Genomic DNA, 17,960 nt, shown 5'->3' with positions numbered 1-17,960 from the left:
AACTTTGATGGCTCTGGCTCACATAGTCAATAAATGTGTCTATAGAAGACCATGCTATTTTTTTTTTTTTTTTTTTTTTTTTTTTTGTTTTATTCTTAATCCCCAAAAAAGTCCTGGGACGCCAAATGGAAAAAGCAACCTTATTTTATAGAGGCAAAAATTGGTTTCGGCAAATATGAACACCAATCTCACTGCTCCAATTTCTGATTCAGAGATTAAGAAGATACTTCTAGACATGGGAGGGTTTCTCCGGGGTGTTTTTTTGTTTCAGAAGAATTGGTTCTTCGTAGGATATGACGTGTGTACACCATAAAGGTTCCTTTGAGAAAGGCTTTATGCTTGAGGAGTTGAAGTGTTAAACCATGAAAACACTGTCCTTATCCCAATAGTGAAAAGCTCAGAATCTATCAACCAGATAGACCCATTTCCCCCCGTCACTTTCGATAACAACGTTCTATCCAAAATTTTCCACCAATCCTAGTCCATTTCATGGCAATTCTGAAATTCCTCAAAGGGTTTTTGTTGTAAAGTGAATGGGATTATCTCCAACTTTTGGTGGGGTTAGATTAGCTGGAAGAAGTTGACTCTAACAAAATCTGCTGGTTATTTGGGTGTCAGGGGGGAGTTGGAAAAATTCAAGCTTGCTTGCCATCCCAACCCAAACGCTCATAATCACCACATCATATTGAAAGGGAAGTATTTCCACAACACTAATTTTTGGAATACTATCAAAGGACTTAAATACAAGAATTGCAGTAATATCAAGATTCAATCCATGGGTAATATGGGGATCTGCATTAAGAAACAAGTCATTAGTTGACGATTATTGCAAATAACTACTGATATTCAACGAATGCTAGCTAGAAGAATACAAGGGAGTGTGAATAGTCTTAACCTTTTTTTGGGTATTGATTGGATTGTTCTATTACAAGGAACTCGACAATCTAAAAATCTAAAATATATTATTGGATTTTTTCACATTTACTTAAAATACAATCTAAAAATACAGCATTCCTAATTCATCTCCGCTTGGTCAGAGAACTTCCATCGGATCTAAAACAAGACAAAATGCCATTTTCTGCCAATGAAGGTAATGGTAGCCAATGGCACTACTAGTTACTTAACCGGACAATTTGAATTTGCTACTTTACCCTTCATCAAATTTATCAAACCAGACGACTAGGGGTAGTTTCGTAGAGCTATAATACAAGTACTTCAGCTAATGGACGTTCAACTCCCCTTAATTTATCCCGTCTTTAGTCAATTAAAAATCATTATTATAAATGCTTATTCTAAATTGGGAAAAAAGAGAAGACTTTTCCTCAAAGGCTAAAAAAAATTAAAAGAAAAGAAAAGATAAAAATGGGAAATAGATATAATAGAAAAGGTCACAGAAACTTCTTGAATTCGGGGCCCAAAGGTTCACAAAGCACGTGACCCATTTCTGCACGTGCCTCTCCTTGTTTGGAATTTCTGTTCCACTGCTTCGTTATGATCATTGTCACCTACTCTAAATTTGTATCTAACATTGTTTTTTTAGACAATAGAATCCTCATCCTATCATATCAATTAGACATCCTCCGATTATCTCTCTCTCACGGATTTAAGCCACGTAGAGTTTTTATCATCACCACTGACCCTGCCATTCTGACAATCGTGCGGCTCATCTTTCACTGCATTGGCTCCTGGTTGCTGCAATTGCAACTGTGTATCATTCTCCCCCGTTGCGCCTTCTCCTTCCCTTCCCCTCTTGATGCCAATCGCTACACCAAAAAGCCGTGCACTCGTCTCCTCACCGGAAAACTGCTTAACCGGCAGGAAGTCCAGCGGCTTCGCCGTCGGCAACCCTTCGCTTTCCGACGAATGAAAACTACCCTCCGATTGAGTACTCGCGTAATTCGACACCAGACTAAATATATTATTGCAAAGATTCTTCATTTCCGTCAATTCTTTCGTTAGCTGCACATTCTCTTTCCTCAATCTGTCATTCTCGTCCAAAAGCTCTGCGTTTGGTCCACTCCCTTGTGCTACTCTTGATGGCGAAGAGTTTGTTGAAATAACTTGTTCATCTCCAGAATTGGATGGAGAGATTACTGGCTTGGCCATTGGAATTGCTGCCGGCGTTACAGCCATCGGCGTTGGCGGCGGCGTCACCGTCGTTGCCGCTTGCATTGAAATTTTCCTTCTCTGTATATCCAGTAAAAGCTTTTTCTCGCCTCTGCGGAAACAGTCGTTCGAGAATTCCCATCGATCAGGTACCACCTTCCTAAATCCCTGAACAACAAAAAGGATAAAAATAAATCAAACTTTAAAGAAAGAAAAAAAAAAAGAAGCTTCTCAATCGAAACAAAACTTAGATTAGAGACTTACATAAGTATTTAATTGACGGACAAAGCTAGAGAAGTTGTTGTGCTTGAAGTACTTGGGCAGCAAATCTCTCGCGAAGACCGTGGGGTTCCAAACGATAAAGGTAGATCCGTCTTCGTTCCAAGAAATCACATCATCTATTGTCTGATCATCCACGAGTTGGTAAGTTTTCGTCAAAAATGGTGTAGGTAAAGATCTCTGTGATTCAGCTGTAACCGCGTCCCCGTTTTGCTCTCCCGACGGCGGCATGGCCGGTGCTTAAAATAAAAGGAGAGGTATTAAGAAAGAAAAAATTGTGAAGAATACTATGGAATTATTGAGAGATGGAATTGGAAAATACAGTAAGGAGTTTGATATGATAAAGTAATTCTAGAAGGTTCCTTTAAGGAAGGCTGTAGGGAACAGAAAATAAAAGGAAAGGAGAACCTGTAAGAAAGAGAACAAAATGTTCGGCGAGAAAGAAGAGAAAATAAGGAAACCACGAGAAGCTGCATTACGTCTCTCTTCGAGAAACTTCCCTTTTTAAAATTTTTTTTTTTGTTTTGATACGTGTCCAAAAAAAAAAAAATTAAGCAGCCCGTAAAATGGGAAGGCCGGTTCCATTACCATTACATTTGGAACTGGGGTGCGAGAAAGTAAAAAATTGAATGTCCGGAATTGGATTATGCATAAATACTAGTAGACATTATTTTATTTCTTTATTTTTTAGAAAAGATTTTAATTTGATTTCTATTCATACAAAAAACTGATAAAATTATGTATAATATTTTAAAATGATATATCACATAAAAAATCAATTAAAATGAAATTCAAATATATAAATTAAATTTGACTTTTAACAAATAAAAATCAGTGAGTTAATTTAAAAAAAGAGAAATCCGACAATTGATTGTGGTAATAAAATTCCAATTATGGTAAATAACTTGTGCGGGTGAAGTTGAATAGGACAAAAAGAAAAAGAAAACCCTATATGGGCAGGGCCTCTTTGATGGTGGTTGTGGCCAACTTGCCGTCTGTTTTCGATTTCCAAGAAATTATATTGAAGGTGTATTATTTGCATTATTCTCAATTTCTCAGCTAAGAAATTTATTTCATTGATTCTTTTTTTTTTTTTTTTTACTTTTCATGGATCAAGATGTGATCTATTTGGCAACGACTGGAATATGCACGGATTGACTTTTAGATTCCATGGTTGTTAGTAATTGCTTAAAATTCAAAGTTTTTTTTAAAAATTAATTCTTCAGTGTTGAGTAATAATTTTGGGTATGAAAAATGGCATTTGTATTTGTGCAACTGTAACTGTAAGTCTGTAACTGTAAAGATAGTTGGGTCGGGGGTCTGAAGATATTAAAATTTAAACCTTTATAAACTTTTGTTGTTTGCTACCAAGTACAAGCTATAGTATTCAGTGGCGGTTTTATATTGTGTAGGCAAAAATCTAACAAAAAACAATGATAAAACCAAGAGGGTACAGCTATGAATGGCAATCAGGACAAGCTTGTACAACATCCCATCCAATATCTGTATCTACAGCAAGCTTGGGTTTTTACCTTTAAGCTGCAGAAAAACCCCAACTAGCCTTATGTGAATCCCTTTGTTTGTTATTTTAGGAAACTTCTAACGTATTTGTTAATCAATGATAATGCACCACTCTCATACAATCGCATTTTCATGAATATGAAAAAGAGAATTCAATTAAACTATTTTCTTTTTATTTATTTATTTTTTTTAATCTTCTAAGAAGATTTAAGACATCGTCAATCAAAATTAAATAAATAAATAAGATTGTCTCGTGAATTCGAGAAGTGGAATTGTTCTCTTCCAAAATTACACTTTTTTCCCCCCCAATCTGTAAGGATCCAAAGATGCCCCCCATTACTTGGAATTTTAAAGACCATGTATTTATACATATTCTGGTGTTTTTATGTGTGTATCCTATCAACACAAGGTAAACTATATATATATATATATATCACTTTATCCAACAAACGGAAAACGACCTTCAGTTGTTATGTTGTGAGCAGTCACTTTCCCAAGCAAAAATAATAGTAATTCATTCTATGCTGGGGCCTTCTTCTTCAGGAATCTATTGCCTTGTAGTTGTACTCTTCTTGTTCTGGCTACTCTGATTAGAATGGAGAAATTAGGTACTTATTGGAGAGCTAGCTACCAAACACATTTTTCATTCATTTCATTTCACTAGTTTCTGTGTGTCTTATAATGAAATTGATAATCTGCTGAATAATAGCCATATTAACTCTACCACTTGAAAGGAAAATATTTCTCTTCTTTCAACTGCTAACCCCAAAAAAACACAGTTGCAGATGATGCTAATATTGAGTATTCCAAGAATCCTTAAAACACAGCAATTATGAGGAATGTTGACATGCATACTATTTAAGATAAATTATCTAAAATCTCAAACAAATTTAATTAAATTTATAAGTTGGACTTCCCATGGATCAATTAGTTCCATAAGTAATGTTCCCTTAATCCAACTGCAAGCATTATCACAGCCCACAGGAGTATGTTTGGAACCTGAACTTCCAAATTAATTCAGAATGAGCTCTAAAACAGTTTGAAACAACCGTTTCATGGATTATAAGGAAGTAAGGAGCTCAGACATATCAGGACAAGTTTACTTATATGCATTGCTTGAAATTTAGTTAGGCATGGCTCACAAGTGATAGCTGTGAACCTAAAATTTCACGATTCAGATATAATGGTCTTACTGCAAGAATAATAATAATAATAATAATAATGTGGATTCAACACAAACATTCTTGTTTCTTGAGTTTTCAAACTCTGCCTTGATCTTAGTATTTGCAACGATCTACATATATAGAATAAGTAAACAACAAGACATCAAAAATATCATCCCCGTATCTCCATGTATTGCATGGTAAAGAAACTATCAACTAACTAGAGTAAGAATCCGTTACAAAAAGATGCTCCACTTACAATAACTAGACAAAAATTTAAGTCCAAGCCATTAAGGATCACCAGAAAAGATCAAAGTCAATCAAGAAACATACAAAATGCCACGGCGATACAAGAATAGGCTCGTTGAAGTATAAACTGTCCAAAGAAAGATAACCCACCAAGCCATAAGCAAAGTTACTTCTTCCATAAAAGCAGTACAAGGAAGTAAACTGCATAACAACTGAAAATTCTTAAGTGAGTTACCATCAATATGATGTAAGCCAAGGAAGACAAGGACCAGGGTTGGTGGTGCAAAAAACTGCAAAGCTACAAGACAAAAGTAGTGATTGTGCAGAAAAACCTTGGCTCTACTGAAATCTAAATCTGGAACTTTACTGGCATGCAACCGTTGGTACCAAGACAACAATGCTTCATTCATATACATCTGTAAGTTGGGTCGTAAAGCCACAATTTGCACAATTCCTGAGAATAACAAGCACCAAAGCCTAAACTTCCTAAATTCAGATCGTGTAGTAAAACCCATATTTCCTACTAACTTGTCAGCATCTCCAATTGTACTGCTTGAATTTGAAAGTGTTCCTTTACTATAATGACCACTCTTGTTAATAAGAGCATCAGATAATGGATTAATCCAAAGCAATGCTGTGAAAATGGCCAACAAATAACTGGCATATAGTATCATTCTAGCAAACCATCCGCAGGAAATTATTGACAGATTAGAACGAAATTGATCTGTTCCAAGCCAAAATGCCCGTGCATTCTTACCTGCGGGCATATATAGAAACCCTGCAAGGCATCCCATTAAAATTGCAACAAAAACCCTTCCAAACCCGTCGATTGCACCCAAATCAAAATCCAAGAGTGAATGGGCAATTCCTGAACAAATCAAAAGCCCAAAAAGGAATCCCAAAATCACAAAGAGCAAACTCAATTGTTTGTCGGACCTCTTGGACGCAGATTTCTCAAACGATACTCTTGCTAACGATATAAATAATTTGCATAAACCAACAAATCCTAAAATCAAAGGAATTAAAGATCCATCTGCCAAAATTCCATCATTTTGGACCCCATCCAAGTAGTTATAAAGCAAGAAACAAGAAAGAGCAACTAACGAATAAATAAACGAATACCGGTAATCATTGAAATAAAGCCGAGATTGAAGATGGCCTTCATCGAGCTTCAACCTAAAGATCTGAGCATTGTTTTCGTCGAACTCAAACTTTTCCTTAGATTTATTTCTCCTTTTAAGCTCATTAGTAGTTTTTGAGGATAAGCTTTGATAGCCCTCGAGCCCAGGACCTGAATCAGAGGTAGAGGGTCTTCTAATAGCAGCTTTGACACCATTTTGTTGGCCAAGATTTTCCGGATGGATATAAGTGTGAAGGCCCTGAAGAAATAAGATGGGAATCTTGAGGAATACGAGAAAAAGAGTAAGCGCGATAGAAAGTGAAGCTTGGAGGATTAGATTGTTGTATGTTTGAAAGAATTGCAACATGGTTTCTGGCTTTGAATGCCGAAAGAATTGTTCTTGCGCGTGGGGGATCTGAGTAGTGTTTTTTTGAAGGGTTTTTGGACGACTGAGGTCTCTGGTAACCAAACCGAGGCTTGCCTGCATGGATGATGGGCCCCATTTGCTTCGATGATGTGGCTCTCTGACGGGTTCTTATTGGCTGATGACGTGGCAAAGAACGACACTCTCCGAGCTACTTGATTGGAGAAAGGGAGAAACTGTTCCCTTTTGCAAAACTTGTACTTTTTCTTCTTATCAAGAACAATAATTTTATTTATTCTCAAAAAAAAAAAAAAAAAAGAACAAAAATTTTATTTGAAGTATTTGTCCTTTTACTAATGGCTCAAACAATAATATTAAATACACTCATAAATTGTTTATAAAAATATTTTTCATCTCCATTTTTTATAAACCACCTGATATCTAAATAGGCACGATATAAAAATATACTATTTTTTTTGGATTCAATATATATAAATGTTGTATATAAAAATATACTCGTTGAAATCATAGGCTTTTCAGTGATTTCATTTTGCACAACTTTTGGAATTCATTTACATTGAATTTCTATAATTATCAGCAAAACACTTAATCAAAGAACACTATTTGGACCAACCTATGTCAAGTATAAATTGACAACCAAAAAGAAAAAAAATCATTGAGGAGAGACATACTATATAGTAATAGTAGATTGTAGTAGCAGCCTAGCAGGAGTGTGGTGGGTAGTCATGCTAAGCCAGCTGCATCTATCTAGTCACATTTGTTTGCTTCCAACGAAAAACAAAAATTGTGGCTGTTGGAGATCTAAATCTCATATTTGAACAGACAGTGTCAAACTGTGTTTGTAAATAATTGTCTTAAACATGAAATAAAATTAATATGTGAATATGATTTAAAAAAAAAAAAAAACTATTATTAGATGGATTTATTTTTTTTAATGAAAAGTACATTGATTTATGCAGAGATCATCCCTAGTTCAAATGGTAAGGTGATATGTTCGTAGTCATTTAACTGTAACTTGTATTTATGCTTCTTATAGATTGAATTGCCTTTAATCAGCTTTTATATAATTGCTCCAACCAACCCATTAATTACTAATTAAGCTCTAATTAGTATACAACAATTAATAAATTTTGGACACCTTTACAGCAAAGCCAAGTAAATAGTTACAGATCACCGTAGATAAAATATTAATGTTTGTATAGCCCACGTATTTTTACTGAAGATAAAAAGTCAGAAAAAAAAAACAATTAATCAGAAAGTAATATAAACATTAATATAGCTATTAAAAAATATCTTCTCAAATATCCTGGAAAAAAAAAAAGAAAAAGGAAAAATAATTTATTGAGGAAAGGAAAGAGAGTATACATGAATAAAATAAGGTAGCATTTCTCATCATAATCATAAGAAGTGGCATTGGCTTTGCATTATTATTTTATGAAAAGATTAAGCAACCAACTTTATCATCTACATAAACAGATTAAGATTGACGTCTCTATCCTCCATTCCTCCTTATTCCTTCTCTCCTCGTCAGCCTTTTTACTAACAAAAGTTTTATACAAATTCATAATTTTATAATATATAAATAATGATCAACAATTTGATAATCCTAACTTACTTTTTAATGGGACCGACCGTACAGTAACAAAATAAAAACCATATAAAAAATCACAAAAAGGATACTAATTTGCACAAAACATTAAATCCTTGTCTAGATCATGAGATCGCTCCTAATAATATTAGCCAATTAAACTATTCTCCTACTATTAGGTAATATTGCTCCTGGTATTACCTAATAATATTAATACTATATAAAAAAGTAAAAAATAAAAGAAAAGAAGCACTGCACTGGCTAGCTGAGCTAGATGAAGAATCTCTCTCAATTGCTATTGGCAGATGCAACAGCCACGTTAAGAGGGTCTCTTTCGTCTTTAACACCACCTCTGTTCTCCAGCTGTGGGACCACCTGTAAGTACGCAACATAAGTAGCTTTTTAAAAGAACGCCATTTATTCCTGTGGACGCTCTTGGTGTGATATAAATATTTGTATTGAATGTGAACAATTAATTAAAAGTATTTAATAATTATTTCAATTGAAACTTCGATCAGCTGAAAATTCTTCCCAACCATCCTACATCACCAAGAAGTTGCCTATTTATAAAGGAGAAATTCATTTTTCACATGAAAAATGGTGTTATGCTACCAACCTGATCTTGTTGTGATGGATCGTGGCGGTGAGATGATAATTTTCTTGCTTTCCGGTCGGTCCTGCCGTCCATTCTGCTTCTTGGACCAACCATATGATCTAACACAACAAAACCCACAATTTTTTTATTCTTTTTTTAAAGAAATCATCAAAAAGTGCAAAAGTGAATGACTGTACCATCCCCACAAAGAAATATCTTCAATTCAAATGGCATGTTCGACATTTTAAATGTTCTTTGCAGGGTGTGTTTGGACGGCTGGTCAAAACTTAAAAACTGAATTTCGCATTTTGCATGTTAGGCTTCAAATTAAACTCCAGCGGGCAATTTTATTGGAAAAAGAAAAACAGCCAAACAAGCCTCGGTAACTCCAACAAGAGCTAACTGAAAAACACTGGTCATTCACATCAAATCATAATCTATATGAATTAGAAGACCCTGAAATGGGTGTTTGCTAAAATGCACCGCCGGAGAGGTGCATATTAGAAGACGTTTACCTGAGATTTTATGCTTTTTTGGTCTCTGCGATTTCAAATCTAAGGTCGATTCTGAGCTGTCCGGCAAGTAACGGTCGAGACGGAGGAAACGACCGTTATTTTCGAGCATTGTGCGGACAAAAGTTGCCTCCATTGAGTTTATGAAATGGAGATGCTTCTCGTTTGTCCATTGGCCATCTGTTTGGTTGCTGGCTACGTGAGGGTCCATCAAACTGGAAAACGCCGTCAGGATCGCCGGGAAACAGCTTGATTAGTTTAGCTTACGTTGCTTTTGTTGCAATTTTTTAATGGCCGAGTCACCTCTGGTCTGGAGAGTTCTCAGGTTTCAGAGCTTTATATATATAGGGGAAATAAATTATATATATATGTCATATAGAATGCGCTGAGGATGGCTTTTTCTTCCTAGAACAACTCTTTCGGTCTGGGACACGAGAGTAATGGACAAATGTACTCGCTTTGCTGACTCAACGCGTGGGCTTATTCCCATTTCTTTCATCCGCCTAATTTGTCTCGTCTTACCAATATAGGATAACGATTCAGTGTCTGAACTCTAATCCAAATAGGTATTTTTTTTTTTTTTTAAGTTATCTCAAAAAAATAATCTTCACAATTTTGTATTTTATACTTATTTAAAAAATTAAGAATATAAATGTTTTTTACTCGAATAAACTTTGTGAAGAAAAAAACTATAAACAAATTTTATAATTTATTTTAATTCTTTATATTATTTTCCGTTTTGTACAACTTTATTGATACTATAAAGAAAAAAATTAATGTGATGATAAAATTTGAACCAAAAAGCATATACTAAAAAGTATTTATTTATCATTTTCAAAAAAAAAAAGGTATTTATTTATAATAATAAAGAGTAAAAACAGTTGGAGGGCCATCTTTGTGCTTTAAATGAATGAGCGAGTATGAATTTATAGTATAGTCGAGGAGGTATGATTGAGAAGGAACGGGAGTGAAAATATCTGAAGACACGGAGAGATTTATAAGCATAATAGGAAAAGATATTTTGTGGCGATGGAGATTAATGAAGAATCCTTTCATCAACGAATAGGAGAGTTACAAAGAAAAATCTCAAGTGAGAGTCTTACGTGATGGTGACCCTTATCCAGTTGGATCTTTTTCCTAAAAGAAAATAATATTATTTTGATATATGATTTTTTTTAAGTAAATGAGTAAATGTTATTATCAGATTTTTATTATTATTATTATTATAAAAACATGTTTCCTTATCGAGCATTAAATAAAAAATTATGAGCATTAATGCTATTATATTTTTTAAATAGACATTTATTTTTTTTATCCTGAAAAAGTAATTTCATGTGTGAAAAAATAAGTTTAAGAACTACATAATTAGAAATTAGATTTTTCTATAAATGGTGAATTGTTTTTCAACAAAACATGAAGTCTTATTTTTCAAAAAAGGTGTTTAGTTTAATTGATTTGTATCCAATAAATAAGCTACAGGCATTTTGAAGTTTTATTTTTTTTTTTTTCTTATGAGTTGCTAGTTCATTCGCCTTGTAGTTTGACTTTATTAATTTTAAAACACATGTCAACTCATAATTGGTTTTTTTTTTTTTGTGCCATTACATCTCAATTAAAAAAAGACTCAATTTTTTTATCAAAATCCACATATATATATATATATATATATAAAAGCTGAGTTGGTTCTCTACTTTTAAGTATTCATATTTTTCTTTTTTTACAAAATTTTGAGTTTTTTTTCTTTATTTCTATAATTTGATTGGTCACTAAAATAATTTTAAAATTTATTCATATTTATATTCAAAGAGTTGTATTGATATCGTATCTTTGTTTAAATAATGAATTTGACAAATTTAATCATATTTTTCTATATATCTTTTTATTTGAAAACTTTTGAATTTCTCTTTTTTTTTTTTTTTTTAATCTCTCTCTAACCATATATCTACTTATATATTATTTATATTTGTTGTTCTTTTTTGTTTCATTAGTGCAGGATCAGGTGAACTTTTTATTTTTATTTTTTGCTTTTCTTCTTGAATTGAGGTTTTATTTTGTTGCTATTTTTCTTGGATTGAGTTTTTAAAAATTTTTTTGATATTTTGTTGTCATGGGCCACTTTGATTATTTTGACTGCAAGTTTTCAATTATAGGTTGTTTAGGCATTAAAAAAATATCACTGGTGACTCATTAAAATGCAGATTAAAGGTGAATTTGACTCTCATTAAATACAAAATTTTACATTTTTTATCACCTTTCTATTTATCTCTCAAAATAATAACTATGAATTTAGAAAAGAGTCGAGAGTTATAAAATATTAGCTTAAAAAATATAAAACTATGGCTCTGACTTATGAAATTATAACATTTTGTTCTTTATGCTATTTAAAAGTTTATTCTACCATTTGCATGTTTTTTATATTGTAGAGACAAAAGACTGGACAGCAAACGGATAGAAAGTTAATTCTATACATCTATCTATTCCTGTTTGAATTTGGATTTACAGTTAAAAACTATGGATATATGTAGTGATATAAATACCAAGATTATTAGATAATTTGTTTCCAAACAAAATGAAAACAACTCGGATACAAAAGGATAATTTGTTTGTAAATATGAGTTCTCTAAGTATTCAAAATAATTTCCTTAAAAATGATAGACTTTTACCCAGAGGATAATTTGATGGTGATAAACACCCGTAAGTTGGAGTTGCTACTATTTTATCTATTTGAAATTATTTCTCTCTGTATATAAATTATACAAAATTTTGTTGTATATTATTCACATTGCATTATTTGAATTGCAGAATTTTATTTATATAGAATTATCTAGAAAAAAAAATAATGTTTAAAATTATTTGAATTATAAACTCTAACTAAAAATTTGTTAGAATTAATTAAAATTTACAATTATTTAAATAAATTCACGAAATTATAATTTACATATATATAACACGGTAATATAATAAAGTAACTGGCGGAAAATAAATCAATACATTTCATATATTATAAGACCTATCAATTAGTTATACATTATAAATTACAACCTAACCGCAAGCCTTCGTCTGGTTAAAATAAAAGTACGATCAATAAATGGAATGAACAAAACCTTACATGTTCAAGCCCTTTTTCATAGGGCGTTGCCAAACATACCAGTAAAATTTATTTACTTTTTTTAAATTAACGTTTCTTTCAATTCCAATTTACGCAAGTGGATACACAGGCGTTTCTTTTTGGATTGAGGTTTTATTTTGATGTCTCCTGGACATGGATTTTCGTTGGATTTTTTTGTAATCCATGTCATCAAGATACCAAAATAAAAAAAAAAAATTATAAATTTAAACATTCAATTGTCACAATTTTCTATTCAAACACTAAAATAAAAAAAAAAACAAGTGCAGACACCAAAAATTAACATGTCCCTAATTTGTAATGCAATTTTTAAAGGTTGCAATTTCATAAAACTAAAAAGATTTACATTAAGTAGCACCGAATAAAACGACGTCGAAGACTGAGTACAAGTCTCTCCTTCTAAGTATGCAAATTAATATGATAGATACGAGGCGCAAGGAAGTCATAAGCAAGATAACATATTTATTCAAGATTGGTATGTCGAGATCGGATGGTCTCAGGGCTTTCACCCAAAACTTCACCTAATCTGTAGATCACCATCTCAAACAAAACAAACAAAGCTCCCTCATAAACACTCCCCATCGGCAGCAACGGTCGCGATTTCACCTCTCTATCATCCGCCATGGTCTGCGCCGGCACATAGCAAACCACGCTGGCATGTTTCACACACGATCCCGTTTCAGGCTGCGCTGTCAAAAGTAGAACTCTGGCACCGTTTGATCGTGCCACCGAGCATAAAGCATCGACGGTGGAGAATCCTCCAGGTCCTGCAGAGGCGATGAGTAAATCGTTGGATGTGATCGGGGGAGTGGTCATGTCGAAAACCAAGTGGGTGGAGAGGCCCAGATGTGCCAGCCGCATGCAAAGTGCCTTGAGCATCAGGCCCTCCCTTCCTACTCCATAGAGGAAGACGCTGCCGTTTTGAGCAGCAGTCTCAGAAATAACTGTGACCATAAGGTCCAGCGGTGGTGGGTGGGGATTGGTTGGTCTGGAGAAGATGGAGGCTATGTGAGTGCATATTTGTGTGGCTAGAGAGGAGCCTTCGATGGCCATTAGCGTGGCTACTATCAACTGGACATGCTACATCGCTCAGTTTATGCATCTTATAAAGATTAGAAATGGACAAAAGTTGGATTCAAGCCCACATTTCACAGCCCATACAAGTTACTTTGAAAAGCCCACTGAACACTGTTGATAATCAATCCACGGTTACTCTTCGATTATATCAGTTAACAATTTAACCGAAGACAGCAAAAGACATCCAACTAAAGAAAAACACATGTTCATCAGTTTCGACATTCGAACATGTGTACGACAGAATGTTTGTCACCCCTTTTTTACGAGTAAAAAAAAAAAAAAAAAAAAAAAAAAATATATATATATATATATATATATATATATATATATATATATATATGTATTTTACACAAAAACCATAGATCTTCGCCTTACAGTAAAATACCATAAAAGTTCCAAAAATAGGAGCCAATAGAGTCAGTTTCTAAGTGTTATATTGGCGCAGTAGCTTCTAACTTCCATTGGATGGAGATAAAGAAGATTGTTGAGCTGAAGTTGCAGAACCCTCTTCAATGTCTATGCCTCTCACACCAGCACTTAATGATGAAGATGAATCACTTCTCCCATACTTTCTCTTATCATTACCATTTTCATCACCATCTTCATCCTCAAGGAGAGAACCTTTGCGCCGCATCTCCTTTACTTTCCGAAACTCATCATAGTGTACTCTTCTGTGCTCCCTGAAGCTTGCAGTCCTGTCTGATTCAGAATCTGACAACAGTGCATCAAACAGAATCCAACAACCATATTAAAAAAAGTAAAAATCTAGAATAAAGAGAGGAAAGAAATGGGGTCAGGGAACCAGAGATATAGTTCCTTATCTTGGCCAAGTTAAGTAGTCTTTGGCAAAAGGAAAACTTGGATGATTTATCAAGAAAGATATCAAAGTGGCAGAGTCCGAATAGGACGTGTAAAAGGTGCAAAAACTCAGCCCTACAGGTAGAAGAACCGAGTGATAAATCTTCAAGGGTATAAACAGTTATAGTCATGTGGTACAGTAAGGCGATTGGTAGTTATTAGATAACTTCAGAAAACAAAGAACTACAAAAAGACCGATATTGCAACTCCAAATCAATCACACATCAGTTGTACGTTTAAAGCAGCACATACCCCCTGCTCCATATCACATTGGTTCATCATTACTTCATCAGAATAAGGATCATGTAAATGTATCTAAATTGCAATACAGTGGTAAACGACATGGGCTTTCAACACAACGGTATGGCTTGTCTAGGGGAATTATTTCATATGAAAAGCTGAACAAAAATGCCACAACACAAAATTATGCCCAAGGAAAGGGATGATAATATGGAAGCAATAATTGTATGAACCAAACCTTCTTCATCTTGTTCCATAGGATCAGCCTCATCCTCAGATGATGTCCAGCCACCAGATCCCTTACTGGTGTTCCTACTAGAAGAAGCCACTGTATCTAATGCAGTCCGCAATTCTTCTGCACGCATTGCATCACTAACAACATCATCGAAGCTACCCCGCATAGGAGACAGAGAGCCTACAATAATCAACAAGAATCAGATGATCTAATGGTAGTTCAGAAGAATGCTTTATCCAATATAAAGTAATGAAAAATAACTTCAAATCCAAATTTCAGAAATTCTAGATAGAACTCAGCAAATCATGAACCTTTTCCAACATACAGGACAATTGCAAGTAAATGGTCGAGAAACACTATTGCATAATGCATGCACATGTAAAGAGATACACATATGCAAAAATAGTTTGACTACCTTCTGCAGAAGGAAGAGTCACAAATCAACATACCATCATCATCAATCATGGGGTGATAAGGTGTCTTGGGTTCAGTAATTTTCTGCCTTACAGGCTTATTTGCTTCAATTTCCCCGAGATTTTCCTCATCCCATCTTACACGAGCACTGTTACCTCTGTTGAATTTGAGGAAATCAGCATACACTTTAAATATTACCTCACATGATAAATCAGTAAACTAACATACTTCTCTAGCAAGACTTTAACAAACATTTTTTAGGCTGAAAAGAAAGCATATATAAAAAAAAAAAAAATTACTAATGCAAATTGGAAAAGGGCAAAGGCATGGCAACAAGGTTGTAGTAAATTAGTAATTGTTAATCCTGCATAACCTGCTCTACCAAAGCAAAGCACTAAGAATTACTAAACTAATTTCTGCTACAGGCAATTCAATCTCTTTTTTCATCCCTTGTGATTTATATACTATTAATGCCTTGACCTGTGGAAGCAAGACAACTATACAAATTTCTGGAGCTGAATAGCAACTTAAATAGCACTATCCATGAGTTGCATAACAAATTTTGAATTTACACATATTGTATCATGAAAACAATCAGTTCACTGAAATGAAAACAAGAAGGGACATGAAGATTTACCCTGTGATTATGCATTTAAACTTTAGAGGCATATCATTTCTTTGAAGCTAAGGAGCTCCTGTTTCTTGTAACTTCAGTTCACATTCTTTTGAACCTAAATCGCAGAGGATTTTATTTCCTCTTTACTTTTTGCCCCTTAGTAACATTAGTCAGATACATGAAGTTATCTTCATCCTGCTACATTACTAGCTGTCTAGCTCAGTAGGTAACTAAAGCTAGGGTAGTGTCATTCAGCAAAGCAACATAGAGCCTAATACAGTGGCAATTAGTAAACTAGCATAAACATGAAATATAGAGAGGTTTGGGGCAGAAAAATTAAATTACTTCATTTTTATGAACTAGCTATCTCCTCAGTGGTATACACACCAAGCAGCAGTTGATCAATCTGATTTCACTGAGATAATAGACAAAGAACCTTGTTAAAACTTTATCTGCATGGAAAGTAACATGATACTTTGTTATAACTGTAAAACCTATCTTAATTAGTGCTTGTGTGGAGAATGACAGAGGTAAGGAATTAAAGATAAATTGATATAGGTGGAAGCAAATAATAGATAAAAGAACAACACAGAAGTTCTAATGGTCAAAACACAAAATTCCAAAATCAGGGCCACAGAAGGCCATCCTGCAACAAATTAAATGACCGAACCTACAAGAAAATTAAGGATTTGAAAGAAGCTGAAAGGACTTCAATGATTAACAAGGATAGACAAGAATGCCATGATATCAATCAACTTTCTGCACCTTCCTTGGACTCAAGCTCTCACCTACTGGTTCCCAAACTTGAACAAATTGCAATTAGATTGTTGGAGGATAAAAGCTCAAATTTAGAGTTCTAGTCCAACACTATGTATTAAGAGCTCAAATGTATAGATTTCTAAGCCTCCCCTTTCTAATAGGCAAGCCATTTTCCCCTGGAGATACATGCCAATAACAAAATCCGATTCGAAGAGATCTTTCAACCAATTTAAGCGATCAAATTTGAAGGCTAAATAAAATCTCTCCTCAACTATGCATCAAACCATGACAACCATCTATGTATTGGCATAGTTTGCATTCAGATGCCAAAATTTTCATATATATTCGACATTAGTTACATCCAAGATAATCTGATGGATTATCAAATCAAATCTGATGACTTTGTAGTTCTAGATTTCACCAGCATCCTAATCTAAATTCAGAAAACTTTAAAATTCTGAATTAAATTGTAAAATGCAAACCCCCAGCAGTACCTCGCCAATTCACTAATTTCATATTATCCTAATATTAACATCATTCAAATATACAAACTCTACAAGTTTTTAAGAACCTTTAAGAGAGTAAAAAAATAAAGATTTCCATATTCAAATAACCAAACGGGTAACTAAAATCATGTTTCAATACCAAAGATGGTAAATCGCAAGAAAAAGGTCAATAAAGTCAGAAATTCATAAAATTTATGCAGTTAATCAATCAAATTCAAAGCCACGGCTAGAAAAGGCGACCTACGAACTACAAGCCAAAGCTTGGCGTTAGCTTCTCGAGAAAAATGAAGATAGATGGAAGAAAATAATGGTTGATTTTTCAATCAAACGGAAAATTTAACACCAGGATCAATTAATCCAAGAGATTAAAAAAAAATGATAAATGTAGATAATATTAGAGAAAAAAAAAAGGGATCAGAGATTGATTGTACCTGCAAATTGCTCTTTCCGCTTGCGATGTCTCAGTGTCGGTCTTGCTTATTCTACTTTTCTTATTGACCGATGTTCCCTTTTCCGATACTACCCTTACTTTACTACCGTTTGATAAGTCTGATGACTCGGTTCGGATCTGGCGCTGAGATTGTTCAGGATGAAATCGTGTGGTTTATAA

General features: G+C 33.9%; 5 protein-coding genes across 7 annotated transcripts; all 5 read right to left on the bottom strand.

Moving 5' to 3' along the window:
- Window positions 1–943: 943 nt before the first annotated feature.
- On the bottom strand, window positions 944–2,865 carry HSFB2A (heat shock transcription factor B2A). The gene is made up of 2 exons (XM_012234896.4): window positions 2,371–2,865; window positions 944–2,274 (listed from the first exon to the last, which is right to left on the bottom strand). Exons 1-2 carry the CDS (start codon window positions 2,614–2,616, stop codon window positions 1,585–1,587), a joined length of 936 nt encoding a protein of 311 aa, XP_012090286.1. The 5' UTR covers window positions 2,617–2,865; the 3' UTR covers window positions 944–1,584.
- A 2,234-nt stretch (window positions 2,866–5,099) lies between these two features.
- LOC105648492 (transmembrane protein 161AB protein) lies at window positions 5,100–7,003 on the bottom strand. The gene has a single exon (XM_012234895.4). The coding sequence runs from the start codon at window positions 6,923–6,925 to the stop codon at window positions 5,390–5,392; it is 1,536 nt and encodes a 511-aa protein (XP_012090285.3). The 5' UTR covers window positions 6,926–7,003; the 3' UTR covers window positions 5,100–5,389.
- Window positions 7,004–8,218: 1,215 nt separating this feature from the next.
- On the bottom strand, window positions 8,219–9,874 carry LOC105648491 (uncharacterized). Its single transcript, XM_012234894.4, has 3 exons — window positions 9,522–9,874; window positions 9,028–9,125; window positions 8,219–8,786 (listed from the first exon to the last, which is right to left on the bottom strand). The coding sequence occupies exons 1-3, from the start codon at window positions 9,727–9,729 to the stop codon at window positions 8,700–8,702; spliced, it is 393 nt and encodes a 130-aa protein (XP_012090284.1). The 5' UTR covers window positions 9,730–9,874; the 3' UTR covers window positions 8,219–8,699.
- Window positions 9,875–12,939: 3,065 nt separating this feature from the next.
- Window positions 12,940–13,742, bottom strand: LOC105648490 (Sugar isomerase (SIS) family protein). Its single transcript, XM_012234893.4, has one exon. It carries the CDS (start codon window positions 13,696–13,698, stop codon window positions 13,108–13,110), a length of 591 nt encoding a protein of 196 aa, XP_012090283.1. The 5' UTR covers window positions 13,699–13,742; the 3' UTR covers window positions 12,940–13,107.
- Window positions 13,743–13,836: 94 nt separating this feature from the next.
- Window positions 13,837–17,935, bottom strand: I-2 (phosphoprotein phosphatase inhibitor). 3 transcript variants are annotated; one of them, XM_012234891.4, is made up of 5 exons: window positions 17,782–17,935; window positions 16,431–16,500; window positions 15,505–15,626; window positions 15,059–15,235; window positions 13,837–14,433 (listed from the first exon to the last, which is right to left on the bottom strand). In XM_012234891.4, exons 2-5 carry the CDS (start codon window positions 16,433–16,435, stop codon window positions 14,174–14,176), a joined length of 564 nt encoding a protein of 187 aa, XP_012090281.1. In that variant the 5' UTR covers window positions 16,436–16,500; window positions 17,782–17,935; the 3' UTR covers window positions 13,837–14,173. The 3 variants fall into 3 exon arrangements, with proteins under 3 accessions (XP_012090281.1, XP_020540741.1, XP_012090280.1); XM_020685082.3 differs by having other exon boundaries at window positions 16,431–16,537; window positions 17,782–17,928; XM_012234890.4 differs by lacking the exons at window positions 16,431–16,500; window positions 17,782–17,935 and adding an exon at window positions 16,107–16,417.
- Window positions 17,936–17,960: the final 25 nt, after the last annotated feature.

The sequence above is a fragment of the Jatropha curcas genome, chromosome 10 (genome assembly GCF_041381405.1).
Source record: "Jatropha curcas cultivar XTBG-Jc1 chromosome 10, XTBG_Jcur_1.0, whole genome shotgun sequence".
Lineage (NCBI taxonomy): Eukaryota > Viridiplantae > Streptophyta > Magnoliopsida > Malpighiales > Euphorbiaceae > Jatropha > Jatropha curcas.
The sequence above is the reverse complement of the archived record's forward strand: the minus strand, read 5'-3'. Positions and strand labels throughout refer to the sequence as shown.

Bases quoted from the DNA above. Each gene is read 5' to 3' on its own strand.
- HSFB2A (XM_012234896.4), bottom strand. From the start codon at position 2,616: ATGCCGCCGTCGGGAGAGCAAAACGGGGACGCGGTTACAGCTGAATCA. The intron at 2,275-2,370 runs GTAAGTCTCTAA...TTTGTTGTTCAG, and splicing joins TCCGTCAATTAAATACTTAT to GGATTTAGGAAGGTGGTACC.
- LOC105648492 (XM_012234895.4), bottom strand. From the start codon at position 6,925: ATGCAGGCAAGCCTCGGTTTGGTTACCAGAGACCTCAGTCGTCCAAAA.
- LOC105648491 (XM_012234894.4), bottom strand. From the start codon at position 9,729: ATGGACCCTCACGTAGCCAGCAACCAAACAGATGGCCAATGGACAAAC. The intron at 9,126-9,521 runs GTAAACGTCTTC...TTGTTGTGTTAG, and splicing joins AAAAAAGCATAAAATCTCAG to ATCATATGGTTGGTCCAAGA. The intron at 8,787-9,027 runs GTTGGTAGCATA...GCGTACTTACAG, and splicing joins ATCCATCACAACAAGATCAG to GTGGTCCCACAGCTGGAGAA.
- LOC105648490 (XM_012234893.4), bottom strand. From the start codon at position 13,698: ATGGCCATCGAAGGCTCCTCTCTAGCCACACAAATATGCACTCACATA.
- I-2 (XM_012234890.4), bottom strand. From the start codon at position 16,138: ATGCCTCTAAAGTTTAAATGCATAATCACAGG. The intron at 15,236-15,504 runs GTATGTTGATTT...TGATTATTGTAG, and splicing joins CCCCATGATTGATGATGATG to GCTCTCTGTCTCCTATGCGG. The intron at 14,434-15,058 runs GTTTGGTTCATA...CACTGTTGTCAG, and splicing joins TATGGAACAAGATGAAGAAG to ATTCTGAATCAGACAGGACT.